Source organism: Lithobates pipiens, unplaced genomic scaffold (assembly GCF_037356315.1).
Source record: "Lithobates pipiens isolate NorthernLeopardFrog02 unplaced genomic scaffold, aLitPip1_a1.2 Scaffold_13, whole genome shotgun sequence".
NCBI lineage: Eukaryota > Metazoa > Chordata > Amphibia > Anura > Ranidae > Lithobates > Lithobates pipiens.
The window spans coordinates 232,987,635-233,002,928 of NW_027507718.1; the positions used below are offsets into that span (position 1 = coordinate 232,987,635).

General features: G+C 44.5%; 1 protein-coding gene across 1 annotated transcript in view; it reads left to right on the forward strand.

Annotated features, from left to right (window-relative positions):
• The window catches only part of PDE4C (phosphodiesterase 4C), a 142,481-nt gene that overhangs the window by 112,355 nt on the left and 14,832 nt on the right, over window positions 1-15,294 (forward strand). Inside the window, exons 11-12 of the mRNA XM_077478431.1 lie at window positions 7,169-7,323; window positions 12,476-12,598. Of these exons, the coding sequence (XP_077334557.1) occupies window positions 7,169-7,323; window positions 12,476-12,598 (278 nt within the window). The remainder of the gene's footprint in view (window positions 1-7,168; window positions 7,324-12,475; window positions 12,599-15,294) is intronic.

Here is a 15,294-nt window from a genome sequence, read left to right on the forward strand (position 1 = left end):
AGATGTTTTTGGCAGATGTTACTATGGTTTACAGAAGCATAATTACAAGCATTTCATACAAGTCAAAGGCTTTTATTGACAATTACATTAAGTTTATGCAAAGAGACAATATTTACAGTGTTGACCATTCTTTTTCAAGACGTCTGCAATTTGCCCCGGCATGCTGTCAATCAACTTCTGGCCCACATCCTGACTAATTGCAGCCCATTCTTGCATAATCAATGCTTGGGGTTTTTATTGTTCACCTGTCTATTTTGGATTGACCACAAGTTCTCAATGGGATTAAGGTCTGGGGAGTTTCCTGGCCATGGATCCAAAATGTTGATGTTTTGTTCCCCAAACCACTTAGTTATCACTTCTGCCTTATGACAAGGTGCTCCATCATGCTGGAAAAGGCATTGTTCCTCACCAGACTGTTCTTGGATGGTGGTTGGGAGAAGTTGCTCTCGTAGGATGTTTTTGTACCATTCTTTATTCATGGCTGTGTTCTTAACCACTTAAGCCCCGGACCATTTTCCAGCTAAAGGACCAGGCCCCTTTTTGCAATTCAGCACTGCGTCAATGTAACTGACAATTGCACGGTCATGCGACGTGGCTCCCAAACAAAATTGGCGTCATTTTTTTCCCACAAATTGAGCTTTCTTTTGGTGGTATTTGATCACCTCTGCGGTTTTTATTTTTTACGCTATAAACAAAAATATAGCGCCAATTTTGAAAAAAATGCTATATTTTTTTGCTATAATAAATATCCCCAAACAATATATAAAAAAATATTTTTTTCCTCAGTTTAGGCCAATACATATTCTTCTACATATTTTTGGTAAAAAAAAATCGCAATAAGCGTTTATTGATTGGTTTGCGCAAAAGTTATAGCGTCTACAAAATAGGGGATAGTTTTATGGAATTTTTATCAATAATTTTTTTTTGCTAGTAATGGCAGCGATCAGCAATTTTTATTGTGACTGCGACATTATGGCATACACATTGGACAATTTTGACATTTTTGGGACCATTGGCATTAATACAGCGATCGGTGCGATTAAAAATGCACTGATTACTGTGAAAATGTCACTGGCAGTGAAGGGGTTAACCACTAGGGGGCAGTGTAGGAGTTAAGTGTGAGTGTGTGTTTTTTACTGTTGGGGGGCGTGGCTTGGCATGTGACATCACTGATCGTCTTTCCTATAACGGGGAACAGACGATCAGTGACAGCCACACTAGGAAGCAGGAGGAGAGATTTGTTTACACTTGCCTCTCCTCATTCTTCAGCTCTGTGACTCTATCACGGGACAGCGGTGGCGATCGGGTCTCCCGGCCATGGTCACTGAGCTCAGGACCGGTTTTGTGAGAGCGCCGCCGGCAGCGCGCATGACCCATGGCTGGGCTCTTAAATGGCAACGTACCTGTACCCAGCCGTGCTATTCTGCCGAGGTACATCGGCGTGAGGCGGTCCTTAAGTGGTTAAGCAAAATTGTGTGTGGGCCCACTCCCTTGGCTTTGAAGCAACCCCACAAATGAATGGTCTCAGGATGCTTTACTATTGGCATGACACGGGACTGTTGGTAGCATTCACCTTTTCTTCTCCAGACAAGGTTTTTTACAGATGCCCCAAACAATCGGAAAGGGGATCCATCAGAAAAAATGACTCTGCCCCAGTCCTCAGCAGTTCAATCCCTGTACCTTTTGCGGAATATCAGTCTTTCCCTGAATTTTTTCCTGGAGAGAAGTGGCTTCTTTGCTGCCCTTCTTGACACCAGGCCATCCTCCAAAAGTTTCCGCCTCACTGTGTACGATAGACATGCTAAATTCTATGAAGTTTGAGGTCCTTGGTTACATTTCTCTTCCCTCTCTCTCTCTCTCTCCCCCCCCCTCTCTCCCCCCCCTCTCCCCCCCCCCTCTCCCCCCCCCCTCTCCCCCCCCCTCTCCCCCCCCCCTCTCCCCCCCCCTCTTTCCCCATCTCTCTCTCCCGCCTCTCTCTCCCCCCTCTCTCTCCTCTCTCTCCCCCCCTCTCTCTCCTCTCTCTCCCCCCCTCTCTCTCTCTCTCTCTCTCTCCCCCCTCTCTCTCTCTCTCTCTCCCCCCCTCTCTCTCTCTCTCTCTCTCTCTCCCCCCTCTCTCTCTCTCTCTCTCCCCCCCCTCTCTCTCTCTCCCCCCCCTCTCTCTCTCTTTTCTTGTTAACCACTTCCAGACCAGCGCACGACTATATACGTCGACAGAATGGCACGGGCAGGCGTACAGGTACATCCAATATTCGATGCCGCCCTGCCATCGGGAGCGCGCCGCCGGCGGCGCGCTCCCGCGCTGGTCGGGACCCCCGTGAGTCCGGTTGCGGGACCCGCGGACTCGATCGCCGCGGGCATCCCCGCGATCGTCTCACGGAGCGGCCGAATGGAGGAAATGCTGTGTAAACAAAATTTTTCCATTCTGCCTAGCAACTAGTGACGCTGATCTCTGCTCCATGTGACCAATTTGCTGGTCAAAGACCAGACCACTTTTTGCGATTCGGCACTGCGTCGCTTTAACTGACAATTGCGCGGTCGTGCGACGTGGCTCCCAAACAAAATTAACGTCCTTTTTTTCCCACAAATAGAGCTTTCTTTTGGTGGTATTTGATCACCCCTGCGGTTTTTATTTTTTGCGTTATAAACAAAAATAGAGCGATAATTTTGAAAAAAACGCATTATTTTTTACTTTTTGTAATAATAAATATCCCCCAAAAATATATAAAAAAAAACATTTTTTCCCTCAGTTTAGGCCGATACGTATTCTTCTACATATTTTTGGTAAAAAAATCGCAATAAGCGATTATTGATTGGTTTGCGCAAAAGTTATAGGGTTTACAAAATAGGGATAGTTTTATAGCATTTTTATTAATAATTTTTTATTATTTTTTTTTTACTAGTAATGGCGGCGATCTGCGATTTTTATTGTGACTGCGACATTGTGGGGGACCCATCGGACATTTTTGACACATTTTTGGGACCATTGTCATTTATACAGTAATCACTGCTATATAAATGCAGTGATTCCTGTGTAAATGACACTGTCAGTGAAAGGGTTAACCAGTGGGTGGCAGTGTAGGGGTTAAGTGTTCCTAGGGGTGTGTTACTAACTGTGGGGGGGTTGGGCTTTCATTTAGTGTACACTGATCTCTGCTCCAATCACATGGAGCAGAGATCAGCGTCACTAGTTGCTAGGCAGAATGGAAAAATGTTGTTTATACAGCATTTCCTCCATTCGGCCGCTCCGTGAGACGATCGCGGGGATGCCCGCGGCGATCGAGTCCGCGGGTCCCACGACCGGACTCACGGGGGTCCCGACCAGCGCGGGAGCGCGCCGCCTGCGGCGCGCTCCCGATGGCACGGCGGCAACGAATATTGGACGTACATGTACGCCAATATGCCTGCCCGTGCCATTCTGTCGACGTACATCGTCGTGCGCTGGTCGGGAAGTGGTTAAATAATCGGCATCGGCCGATTGTGCTGATAAAAAGCCAATTTAGAACTACAGCAGGACTTTGAAATTACTTCTGTAATAGAAGTCAGTGTAAGTTGCCTGATTCGTCATAGAAACATTTTCCTCCTCTCTGGGCAGCCTGCCAAGAAAAGAACAAAATGATACAATGTTTACACTTGAATGAATGAAGTCATCTCTGTGTGTAGAAGTTCTCAGTTTAACCATTTAAAGACTAAATCTTTTCTGACACTTGTTGCTTACAAGTAAAAGTCCTGTATTTTCTGCCCGAAAATCACTTAGACCCCCCAAAAATGATATATATTTTTTAAGCAGAGATCCTAGGGAATAAAATAGCGGTTGTTGCAATATTTTATGTCACACGGCATTTGCACAGAGGTCTTTCAAATGCATTTTTTTGGGAAAAAAATACACTATTTAAAAAATAATAAAATAAAAACAGTAAAGTTAGCCCATTTTTTTTTTTTTTTGTCCAAAAGTTTTGACTACCTGTTTTTATTTAATATATAGGTTTTTTTTTTTTTATCTAAATCATACATACAAGTAAACTGATTGGAGGTTTGTTTTGTTTAATAAATGTTTAAATGTAAGAAATTTTCTGTATCACTTATGAAGACTGCTTTCACACTGGAGCGGGCAGGCGTTGATGGTAAAACGCAAGTTTTAGCGGCTCTTTACCATCATTTTAGCGGTGCTATTTGGCTGCCAGTGGGGCACATATAACCCAGCTAGCGGCCAAGGAAGAGGTTAAATGTGCCCATGAAGCACTGCTGCCAAATCGCATTGCATGCGCTTCGGCAGTGGTGCCCATTCATATCAATGGGCAGGAGTGGTGGAGGAGCGGTATACACCACTCCAAACGTGCTGCTTGCAGGACTTTTTTTTTAAGATCCTGCCAGCGAATCGCCTCAGTGTGAAAGCACTCTGTCTTTCACACAGACTGCAGGGGAGCCGTTTTGCAGGCACTTTACAGGCGCTATTTTTAGCCCAAAAGCGCCTGAAAAACGCCCCAGTGGGAAAGGTGTGTTAGATCAAGGGGGATTAAAAAAAAATAATAAATAAAAAAGGAAAAGAAAAAAATTAATAAAATAAAATCGGCCTAACATATCGGCCCAAAAAAATCGCCATCATATATCGGCTATCGGCCGCCATGATTTCTAAATATCGGCATCGGCCAGAGAAAAACCCATATCGGTCGACCTCTAGTTCAAACTGATAGGAAGTCTGCAGCTTTCACAAATTGACAATCTTGGTGTGCAGAAAGGCTTCTTTGAAGCACAACAGCCTGACCTTTAACCACTTTGCGCCCGTGCTATAGCCAAAAGACGGCTACAGCGTTGACGCTAACTGCCGGGAGGGTGTCCCTGGACGTCTTCCTGTTTACTTCCGCAATGCGCGCTCCTGCAAGCACGCATCGGGGAAGTTCTGTGCTGCCTGTGTCCCTTGGACACAGCCAGTCACAGATTGCTGTAAATGGCCAATCACAGCAGCCATTTACAGTGCGATCGGTGTGTCCAGTGAGAGATGATCTCATATGTAAACATATGAGATCATCTCTCATCACCGGCTCTCCCTCCTCACACAGAGACAGCGTGTGAGGAGGGAGAGATGAACCGTTGAGAGATGCAGCGGTTAGTGGGAAAAAAATAATAATAAAAATTAAAAATTAAAATAAAGTGCCCAACTGTCCCCACTGCCATCCTCCCCCAGTGCCACCTGTCAGTGCCATCTTCCCCCAGTGCCACCTGTCAGTGCCATCTGTCCCCAGTGCCACCTGTCAGTGCCATCTGTCCCCAGTGCCACATGTCATCAGTGCCACATAGTGCCATCTGCCATCAGTGCCACATCAGTGCCACATAGTGCCATCTGTCATCAGTGCCACACATCAGTGCCACCTGTCAGTGTCACGTGCCAACTGTTATCAGTGTCACGTTTCATCAATGCCAGGTATCAGTGCCATCTGTCATCAGTGCCACGTATTAGTGCCACATGTCATCAGTGCCACGTATAAGTGCCATCTGTCATCAGTACCACATATTAGTGCCATCTGTCATCAGTGTTACGTGTCATCAGTGCCACGTATTAGTGGCATCTGTCATCCGTGCCACGTATCAGTGCCATCTGTCGTCAGTGTCACGTGTCTTTGTCCTGGTGCTCCAGGACCTTCAAAAGTGTAGTAGGTAGTCAACAAGTTAGATGTGTAATTTATGCCCCTAGAACATGTGACGGCGCTCCCTGCATGTTGGGCCTCTCTAAGTGGCCAGGCTGTGAAAAAGTCCCACACATGTGGTATCGTAATACTCAGGAGGAGTAGCAGCATTTATTTTGGGGCAATATTTGTGGTATACACATGCCAGGTGAGAGAAATAACCTATTAAAATTTTGTGGGAAAAAAATAAATAAAAAGAAAATCTTCATTTTTCAAAGAATTGTGGGAAAAAATTACATCAAAAACCTCACTATGCCTCTTACCTTGGAATGTCTACTTTCAAAAAAGGGGTCATTTGGGGGGTATTCGTACTTTGCTGGCTTGTTCGGGTCGCAAAAAATGAGATGGGCCACCAGTACATCAGATGTGATCAATTTTTTATGATTCGCGCCACAGCTCGTAGACTCTCTAACTTTCACAAAGACCAAATAATATCCACTAATTTGAGTTATTTTTTACCAAAGATACGTAGCAGTATAAATTGTGGCCAAAATTTATGAAGAAAAATTTATAATTTGCTAAATTTTATCACAGAAACAAAGAAAAATGTGTTGTTTTTTTTTTTTCAAACGTTTCAGTCTTTTTTCATTTGTAGCGCAAAAAATAAAAACCCCAGAGGTGATCAAATACCACCAAAATAAAGCTCTATTTGTATGAAAAAAAGGACAAAAAATTAATTTGGGTACAGTGTTGCATGACTGAGTAATTGTCATTCAAAGTGTGAGAGCACCGAAAGCTGAAAATTGGTCTGGGCAGGAGGGGTGTTTAAGTGCCCAGTAGGCAAGTGGTTAAAGTACTAATGCAGTAGAAGGCGTTGTGTTTCAGTCCTGACAAATTACATAAGAAAATGTGGCTACGGTGGGGACAGGGTCACCTGTTTGAGACCATTTAACTTTGGAAAATTGTTACCTGATGAATCTTGTTTCTGCCACATGCTGATATTAGAGTCAAGATTTTGTATACTGAGCATGCATTGGTACAGGGCAACAATCACTACCTGTGTATTTGACCATTTAAAATAAAGCCCCATACACACCATCAGATTTTCTGCTGAGTTTTTTCTTCAGATTTACCAAAACCATATAATATGAGGTCAAACCTATTATCAGGCAGGCCCTTGCACTACATGGTTTTGGTAAATCTGAAGGAAAAACTCAGCAGAAAATCTGATAGTGTGTATGGGGCATAACAATTCGGAGTCGTGCATATTACTCACACACGTGTGTGTGTGTGTGTGTGTGTGTGTGTGTGTGTGTGTGTGTGTGTGTTATATATATATATATATATATATATATATATATATATATATATATATATATATATATATATATTATAAATAATATACACACTTCTATTCATTATTATGGTTCTATGTTAACATTCACCAAAGAGCACCCTCTTTTTTAATTCTATACTCTTATTCATATATCTTCTTTACCTTTTTATGTCTACTTTAATATAAATTATTGTGTTGTCTTCTCCGTCAGACTCCGAGTTGGCATTGATGTATAATGATGCCTCAGTTTTAGAAAATCACCACTTGGCGGTAGGATTTAAACTTCTTCAAGAAGAAAACTGTGACATTTTTCAGAACCTCACTAAGAAGCAGCGCCAGACTTTACGGAAAATGGTTATTGACATGGTATGTTTCTACAGGTCATTTATAGCTATACCTTTTAAACCTCTGCTTGATATTGAAGTTATGTGTTCAATATTCACATTATACAATCGTCTGTTGCTATTTCATGAAATAGTTTTTGCTTTTATAGCTGTAGTCACTTCACTTGCCTGTAGTGCAATACGTCCTGCAGCTCTAAGGTAGCTGAATCCTGTAGAAATCTTCTGTGCAGTCATGACAAGGGTTCTTCTGACTTCTGAATGTCAGCACTGAGAGAATTATTAGCTCCGAGCCTGCAAGAGTGAAAAAGATCTGACATGGACCTCCCCCCTCCTCACTCCTACCTCTATTGAGAAAAGCCCTTGCATTGGTTACACTGTATGTAACATAACCCATGAATGGAGGAGAGAATGTTTTCATTCATAAGACTCTGTCCCATATATGGGATTGCTGTGAATTTCAGGAGTAGAATAATTTATTATGCCTTTTTTGCAGTTTTCCTTTGATATATAAAAAATATATATATTATATCTATCTATCCCAAAACATGTACCATCAAGTGAAGACCAGTCTTGAATTCTTTACCACAGGCATGTTGTTGGCTTGATCTACCTGAAAGCGACCACAGGCACTCCTCAAACCATGTGCCTGTGCTCTGATTCACCTTGTGCACCTTCTTGTTAGCCAATGAAGCTGATTACCAAGCACATTTAATATCTAAAAGGGGCAAAAGGAGACAGGCCAGTTTACCTTTATGAAAGCTCCTGTCTTGCTCACGGCTGCAATGTATTGCCGGCTCTTGGCAATATAGATGAAATATCAACAAAAAAAAACAGCATGGGGTGGCCCCCCAGTCTATACCAGGCCTTCGGGTCTGGTATGGATTTTAAGGGGGACTTCACACCAATTTTTTTTTTTTAATTGCCCTGGGGGTCCCCCCCCCCCCAAAATCCTCTGCTTCAATATGTCACAGTACATGTTGGCATTCATAGTTCCCTCAATGAACTGTAGCTCCCCAGTGCTGACAGCACTCATGCAGCCCCAGAGCATTACACGTCCACCACCATGCTTGACTGTAGGCAAGTCAAACTTGCCTTATACTCCTCACCTGGTTGCTGCCACACACGCTTGACATCACCTGAACCAAATAAGTTTATCTTCCTCTCATCAGACCACAGGGTATGGTTCCAGTAATCCATGTCCTTAGTCTGCTTGTCTTCAGAAAACTGTTTGTGAGCTTTCTTGTGCATCATCTTTAACCTCCCTGGCGGTATGATTCAGTCTGGAATTAGGTGCTGAAAGCGGTACAATTATTTTGCACGGAAATCTGGCTTTTATTTTGTAGTCCTGTAATTCTTAGGAATAACTCTTTAATCTCTTCAAACCAGAGTCTAGCAGACATCCCGGGTATGACAAAGTTTATAATATAATAAAGAATAATAAAATGTATTCAATAATGTAATAAAATCCTAAAACACTGAAAAATTTACACTTTTTGATTGCTATGGACAATCTCCAAATTCCAGGCAGTAAAAAACAGTATTTATAATATAAAAGTGCATGCATGGCACTGCACAGACCACTAGGGACAAAGGGGGTGTGTATTTTTTAATACAGCACTGTAATCTGTAAGATTACAGTGCTGTGTGTGTTTAGTGTTTTAACTTTTTTGAATTTGCCGCCGTTCTCCGCTCCCGTGCGTCGTAACGTCGCAGGGAACGGAGCTCGGCGGCATTCGGCACTGTGAATCGAGCGGAGGAGGGCTCGATCGCACAGCGCGGCGGACATCGCTGGATCCAGGGGACAAGGTGAGTAACGATCCCTGTGTCCTCCCCTGCATCGAGCGAAGCCATCCCGAGTCTGGCTCGGGGTTACCGCTCCTATCAGTATATTCCTACCCCGAGCCAGACTCGGGATTACCGCTAGGGGGGTCAATAGAGGCTTCATTCTGGGATGACAGCCATGCAGACCAATTTGATGCAGTGTGCGGAGTATGGTCTGAGCACTGACAGGCTGACCCCCACCCTTTCAACCTCTGCAGCAATGCTGGCAGCACTCATAGGTCTATTTCCTAAAGACAACCTCTGGATATGATGCTGAGCACGTGCACTCAACTTCTTTGGTAGACCATGGCGGGGTCTGTTCTGAGTGGAACCTGTCATGCACACGCATGTTACCAGAATGTGAGGCGGCCTGTGTATTGGCCTTCATCCAGGTAGGAGTGCGAAGGGGCTAAGATCCTTCCCATCTTGGAGAGACACATGCCCGCCCTTAGGGGAAATATACACCTCAAGCTAGTCATATTATGATAAGATCCCACGGAGCAATGCAGAAATGGAAAGGATAAGCCATATTCAAAGGTAAACTATACAGTAGTGCATAAACATCAGTCATCATCCAATAGAGACATGTACACTGGGCCTGTGTGCAGTGAACACCCTGCACGCATGAATGATATTCCACTGAATATATGTGACATTACAATGAGTGCTATTCAAAATCAAAATCATTGATAGGGAGCATGAGCTTAACTGTAACAGGCACTTCTAGCAGCTCCCCAGTTTGTTTTTATTACTACCTGGACAAAACACTTCCTCACCTCAATCGTTGCAGTTTGCTCAGTAGTTCCATTGAAAGTCACTCCATCCAGTACCTGCACCAAGTCAGGAAGACCGTCGTACGAAGTTTTAATGAAGGTGAGGTGCACCCGCTGGCTGAGGAGGCAGCAGGAGGCGGTGCCACTGCTTCCTCAGCCAATTTGTATCTCAAGTTCCCTCATTAGTCCCCCCCTCCTGAGTTCTGAGATCACTGGTGAGTCCCAGCCTCCTAGTATATTATGTGGACTGGTTAGGAGGATGGAACAATCGTCTATTAAAGGGGATAGCAGCAACTTTTATGCACAGTGGCACTTCCGGGCCCCTTTATTGCCCGGGCCCGGTGTCAGAGGGCCACCTGTACTCCTTTATTAGTGGCTCTGCTGAAGGGGACATGCAAGGAAAATAAAAAACAGCATTTTTGCTTGTACATGATTGGAGGATAGAAATCAGCAGAGCTTCCCCTCATTTCAGATCATCCCTTCAGATCTACAGTGACTGCACGTGCACAGTGGATTTGCCTTTAGTAAATTTATCCCTAGTTCTCCTAGTTCTAGGTCAGTGATGGCGAACCTTGGCACCTCAGATGTTTTGGAACTACATTTCCCATGATGCTCATGCACTCTGCAGTGTAGTGGAGCATCATGGGAAATGTAGTTTCAAAACATCAGGAGTGCCAAGGTTCGCCATCACTGTTCTAGGTCATTCAAGGAATTTTATTGCAACATCAATCAGCAGAGCTGTAAGGGTAATATAAACTGCCCTCAAATTTTCCACAGCCGTTCTCCCAGCCAGGGGAAGAGAGTAGTGGCAGAGGCGAGCTGGCCAGATCATCAGAGAGTGGGGATTGCCCGCTGTAACAGCTTTCTTTCGAATTGCCAGGTGTTCCCAGCACTCAGCGTTACACGGTCCCACCTCCTGGCCCGGTGCATTTGATAGACAAAACACCGGTCCAATGCTGAGATGTGTGATATCATCAAAGGCGTGGGGCCAGGAGGAAGGACTGTGCGATGGTGACTGCCGGGAACACCTGGCAGTTCAAAAGAAAGTTATTACAGAGGGAAATACCCGCTCTCTGATGATCCGGCCGGCTTGCCTCTTCCTCTGCACAGGTGAGGTTGCATTGATGGGCACAGGTCATGCTGTATTGATGGGCACAGATCACGCTGTATTGATGGGTGCAGATCAGGCTGTATTGATGGGCATTGGTCAGGCTGTATTGATGGGCACAGGTCAGGCTGTATTGATGGGCACAGGTCAGACTGTATTGATGGGCACAGGTCAGGCTGTATTGATGGGCACAGGTCAGGCTGCATTGATGGGCACAGGTCAGGCTGCATTGATGGGCACAGGTTAGGCTGCATTGATGGCCACTGGTCACACTGCATTGATGGCCACTGGTCACGCTGCATTGATGGCCACTGGTCACGCTGCATTGATGGGCACTGGTGATACTGCACTGATAGGCACTGATCAAGAAGTTGTTTTAATATTTTATTTTTGTAACTTAATTCTGCATAAAACATTTAACTGGTGGCGAGTAACCCTTAAGGCAGTGATGTCCAAACTTTTTTTTTTCTTTTAAGAGGGCCAGATTTGATGAAGTGAACATGCGTGAGGGCTGACCATTTTGCCTGACATTCTTTGAACCATTAAAATTCGGTCTAAGTGTGTTCGTCCGAACACTAATACACTGCCCAACAAGAATTCTCTTGCCTTTGTGGCTGTGTGTGAGTAAAGAGATGAGCTCAGGTGTGTTATTTGGATATACCGTACCCACCATTGCCAGGAATGCAGCACCCACCATTGCCAGGAATGCAGACTCACCATTGCCATCAGTGCAGCCTGATTGATGCCCATCCATCTGCAGCCTTGGAGGGGACGGGGGCGAGGGACAAGTGCCAAAAGATTATATACAGGAAAAACTCCTGTTTTCTCGGCGGCCTCTTCAGTAGAAAGTCCCGCCTCCTATGATGGACAGAACAGTTGTCCAATGGCAGCGCAGGAGACAGGACTTCCTATTACAGAGGCCGCCGTGTAAACAGGAAATACTCCTGTGTGTATGTAATTCGTCCCGCCCCCTCCCTGTCCCATCCAAGGCAGCCGGCACATATATCTTTTGTGGCCCCGGGTGCTGGGAGATCGTTGGGGGCCGCAAAAGATATATAGGTCCAGATAACCAGGCAGACCGTTCAATACCGGAGCGCGGGCCGAACTTTGGACATGCCTGCCTAAAGGCCTGGCTATTAGCTCAGGACTTAAAATTTTGAACCCCGATATAAATACTGTAAAGTGTACAGTATGGTGAGGGGGAAGGTTAATATTTTCACCAGAATCATACGAAAGAAATCTCCAAAAAGAAAAACATTTAGACTGATTTTCAGCTTTAATCTGGAAGGTCTACCTCAAACGAATTACATTTTAATAAAGCTGTAGGCAAACATTTTTTTTTTTTTTTTTAGTAAAGAAGCCCGCACAGTTATAATTTGATGCTGAATATTAAACGTATTGTATACATACAATTGGGAGTGCTTCTCTTTAACTGCTCAGCTCTGAGTAAAATTTCCTTCCTTCCTTTCTAGGTACTGGCTACTGATATGTCTAAACACATGAACTTATTGGCTGATCTGAAGACCATGGTGGAAACAAAGAAAGTGACTAGTTTGGGTGTCCTGTTACTGGATAATTACTCTGATCGCATACAGGTAATAAAAGAAATGCAGATTTATACATATAAAAAAAAATGGAAAGCAAAAGATAATGGATTCCTGTCTTGAACCTAAATTCTAAAAGCAGCATGTCTGGCTAGGGGCGTATGGTAGCGGTTATTCTGTGGGGCTGGCCTTATTGGAGATTTATGCACAGCATTTGGAAAGGATGTGGTAAAGTTTGGTGGACGCTTGCCCAATGATCCATGACTCGCTAAAGGATGGTAGACGATCAAAGGCAAACATCTAGCCTCCTAGCTGGTGGGTTAGTGCCCCAAAACAAGCCTATGCCTATAAGGTAGTCTGATATTTTAATAGCTGCTCAAAATCTAAGCTCAGTAGATTGTACAATCAGATTTGAACATGGCAGGAAGTGATGGAAAATCTCAGAGGAAAATAAAAACATATTTTCAGTATAGTGAGGAAGGTTTAGAATCTCTGACAATGTTTGTATTGGCACAGGTCCCCCTTTCCCAAAGACAACTGCACTCCTTATTTTTTGATTTATACATGCTACACAGGGGCAGGAGGTGATGGCAAATCTCCCTATTGGGCCCAACAGATATTTTAACTCTTCTCTACTCTATCCAAAGCTAAAACAAATATATGGTTTTAGGGTTTCATTAAATGACACTGCTTCTTCCAGTGCTTTTTCATGCATGGAACAGACATACATTTGCTAGTTAAAAGTTTACAACAATTAGGAATGAATGATGGAAGCTAGAGTGTGGAAATCCCCCAGAATCCCATGCTTGAGTTACATTCATACATTTTTGGAACCCTAGATGGATTTCTGAGTAAAGAAGAGAATTGGTGCAGAATATGGAAGACTGATAACCCGTTTGGATTACTCACTGTGAACGCAATAGATCATTATTGGAGGTGGCATGTTGCTATACTGGGAGGTAGCTCTGCTGTCTGTACAGGGATATTTGGCTTACAAAACATGCAGATGATGTCATGGCTAGTGGTTTATTTTGGTTTTGTGCTGCCCTAGTCAAGACTAAAATCGGTAGCCCCATCTAAATTTTTCTCACCCCAGCGGTTTACCGTTCTTGTCTCAGAGTTTGAGGAAGCTGCAGCTATTCACAGTAAATAGCTGTGGCTTCCTCATCAGTCAGTGAGCAGGGGATGGGGTCAGCAGGACAAAGGACAGGGTCAGCAGGGCAGAGGATGAGGTGGCACTGGCGGGCACTGATGAAGAGGCATTGATTGGTGGCACTCATGGGCACTGATAAGTGCCACTGAAGGACACTAATTGGCAGCACTGATAGGCAGCTTTGATGGGTACTGTTAGGGCTGCATTGATATTCAGGACACTGATGATCAGTGCCCTGATTATCAGTGCAGATGTCCCCTTTTACATTTGCCGGTTACTGGCTCTCCTCTCCTGACACAGTGACAGTGTGAGGAAAGGAATGATGATAACCGCCAAGTGTGTTTTAGATCATGATCAGCTGTGATTGTGCACAGCTGATTATGTGGTAAAGCGTCACTGTAAAATGGCTCTTTACCCCGATCTGTGATCAGCTATGTCCAAAGGACATAGCGATCACAGATCGTGCTGGATGCATACTGCTGCGTGTGCAGCTCTGGGACGGCGTCAGACACCCTCCCAGAACCGGACGACCGTGCTGTAGCCATCATTCGGCTATAGTGCGGTTGCCCCCCTAAAAAATGCTGTTGAAAGCAAACGCTGTCATTTCCAGTGCTGAGAACTAGGGCTGTCACTAACAGCGGGTGGCCCCAGCAATAAACAGCACCAGGACCTTTTAAAACAAAGCTGGCACTCGGTGCATGGCCTGCTGTGCTCGGGAATTAAATCAATGTATGAAGCACAGTAGTCTACATATGACCCAGGGGCCTGTGTGTTGGGTGCCACTGCACTTAACCCCTTCCCACCTGTCCTGGCTTCGCTATTAAACAGTTTGGAGCACCCAGAGGGCAGGAAGTATCAGCAATCATATGACCTCACAGTGGTCACATGATTGGAAGCCGGTCCCACCAGCTACCAATCTTTAGCTCGGACTAGCCTTTGGCAGCTCAGTCTTTGTCCTGAGAGCATGCAGTAAGCATACTTTCAGCACATAAACATTTACGCAGCGCTCTACCCATATATTGTACATTCACATGAGTCCCTGTCCTCAAGAAACTTACAATCTAAGGCCCCTAACTCGCATATATTTACTAGGGCCAATTTACACAGGATCCAATTACCCTACCAGGATGTCTTTGGAGTGTGGGAGTAAACACATGCAGGCCTAGGGAGAACATGCAAACTACAGACAGGTAGTGTTGTGGTTGGGATACGAACTGATGACCCTAGTGCTGCTAGGTGGAAGTGCTAACCACATAGCCACTGTAACTGGATCAGATTGAGGCTTTATATATAATGCACACCTGGAATCCTAGGCTGCCCCAGATTACTTAAACGTCACTAGGGATTTACACACAGACTTGCAGGCATCACAGGCTGGCAATTGTTATCACATCACCGGTTCACATTAAAGAACTTCAACCTAATTTAAAGCAGAAAATTGTCCTAAAAGGCTTAGCTGCCAAGTCACAAGTTGCTGCCAACCAAAATGCCTACATGAAGTAAGGAAGCAATTATGTAGCCAGGTTGTATCTGACACTCTCACAAACTCCCTGTATTTTCCCATCACTAGATTGGCAGCATACCTGATGCAGTA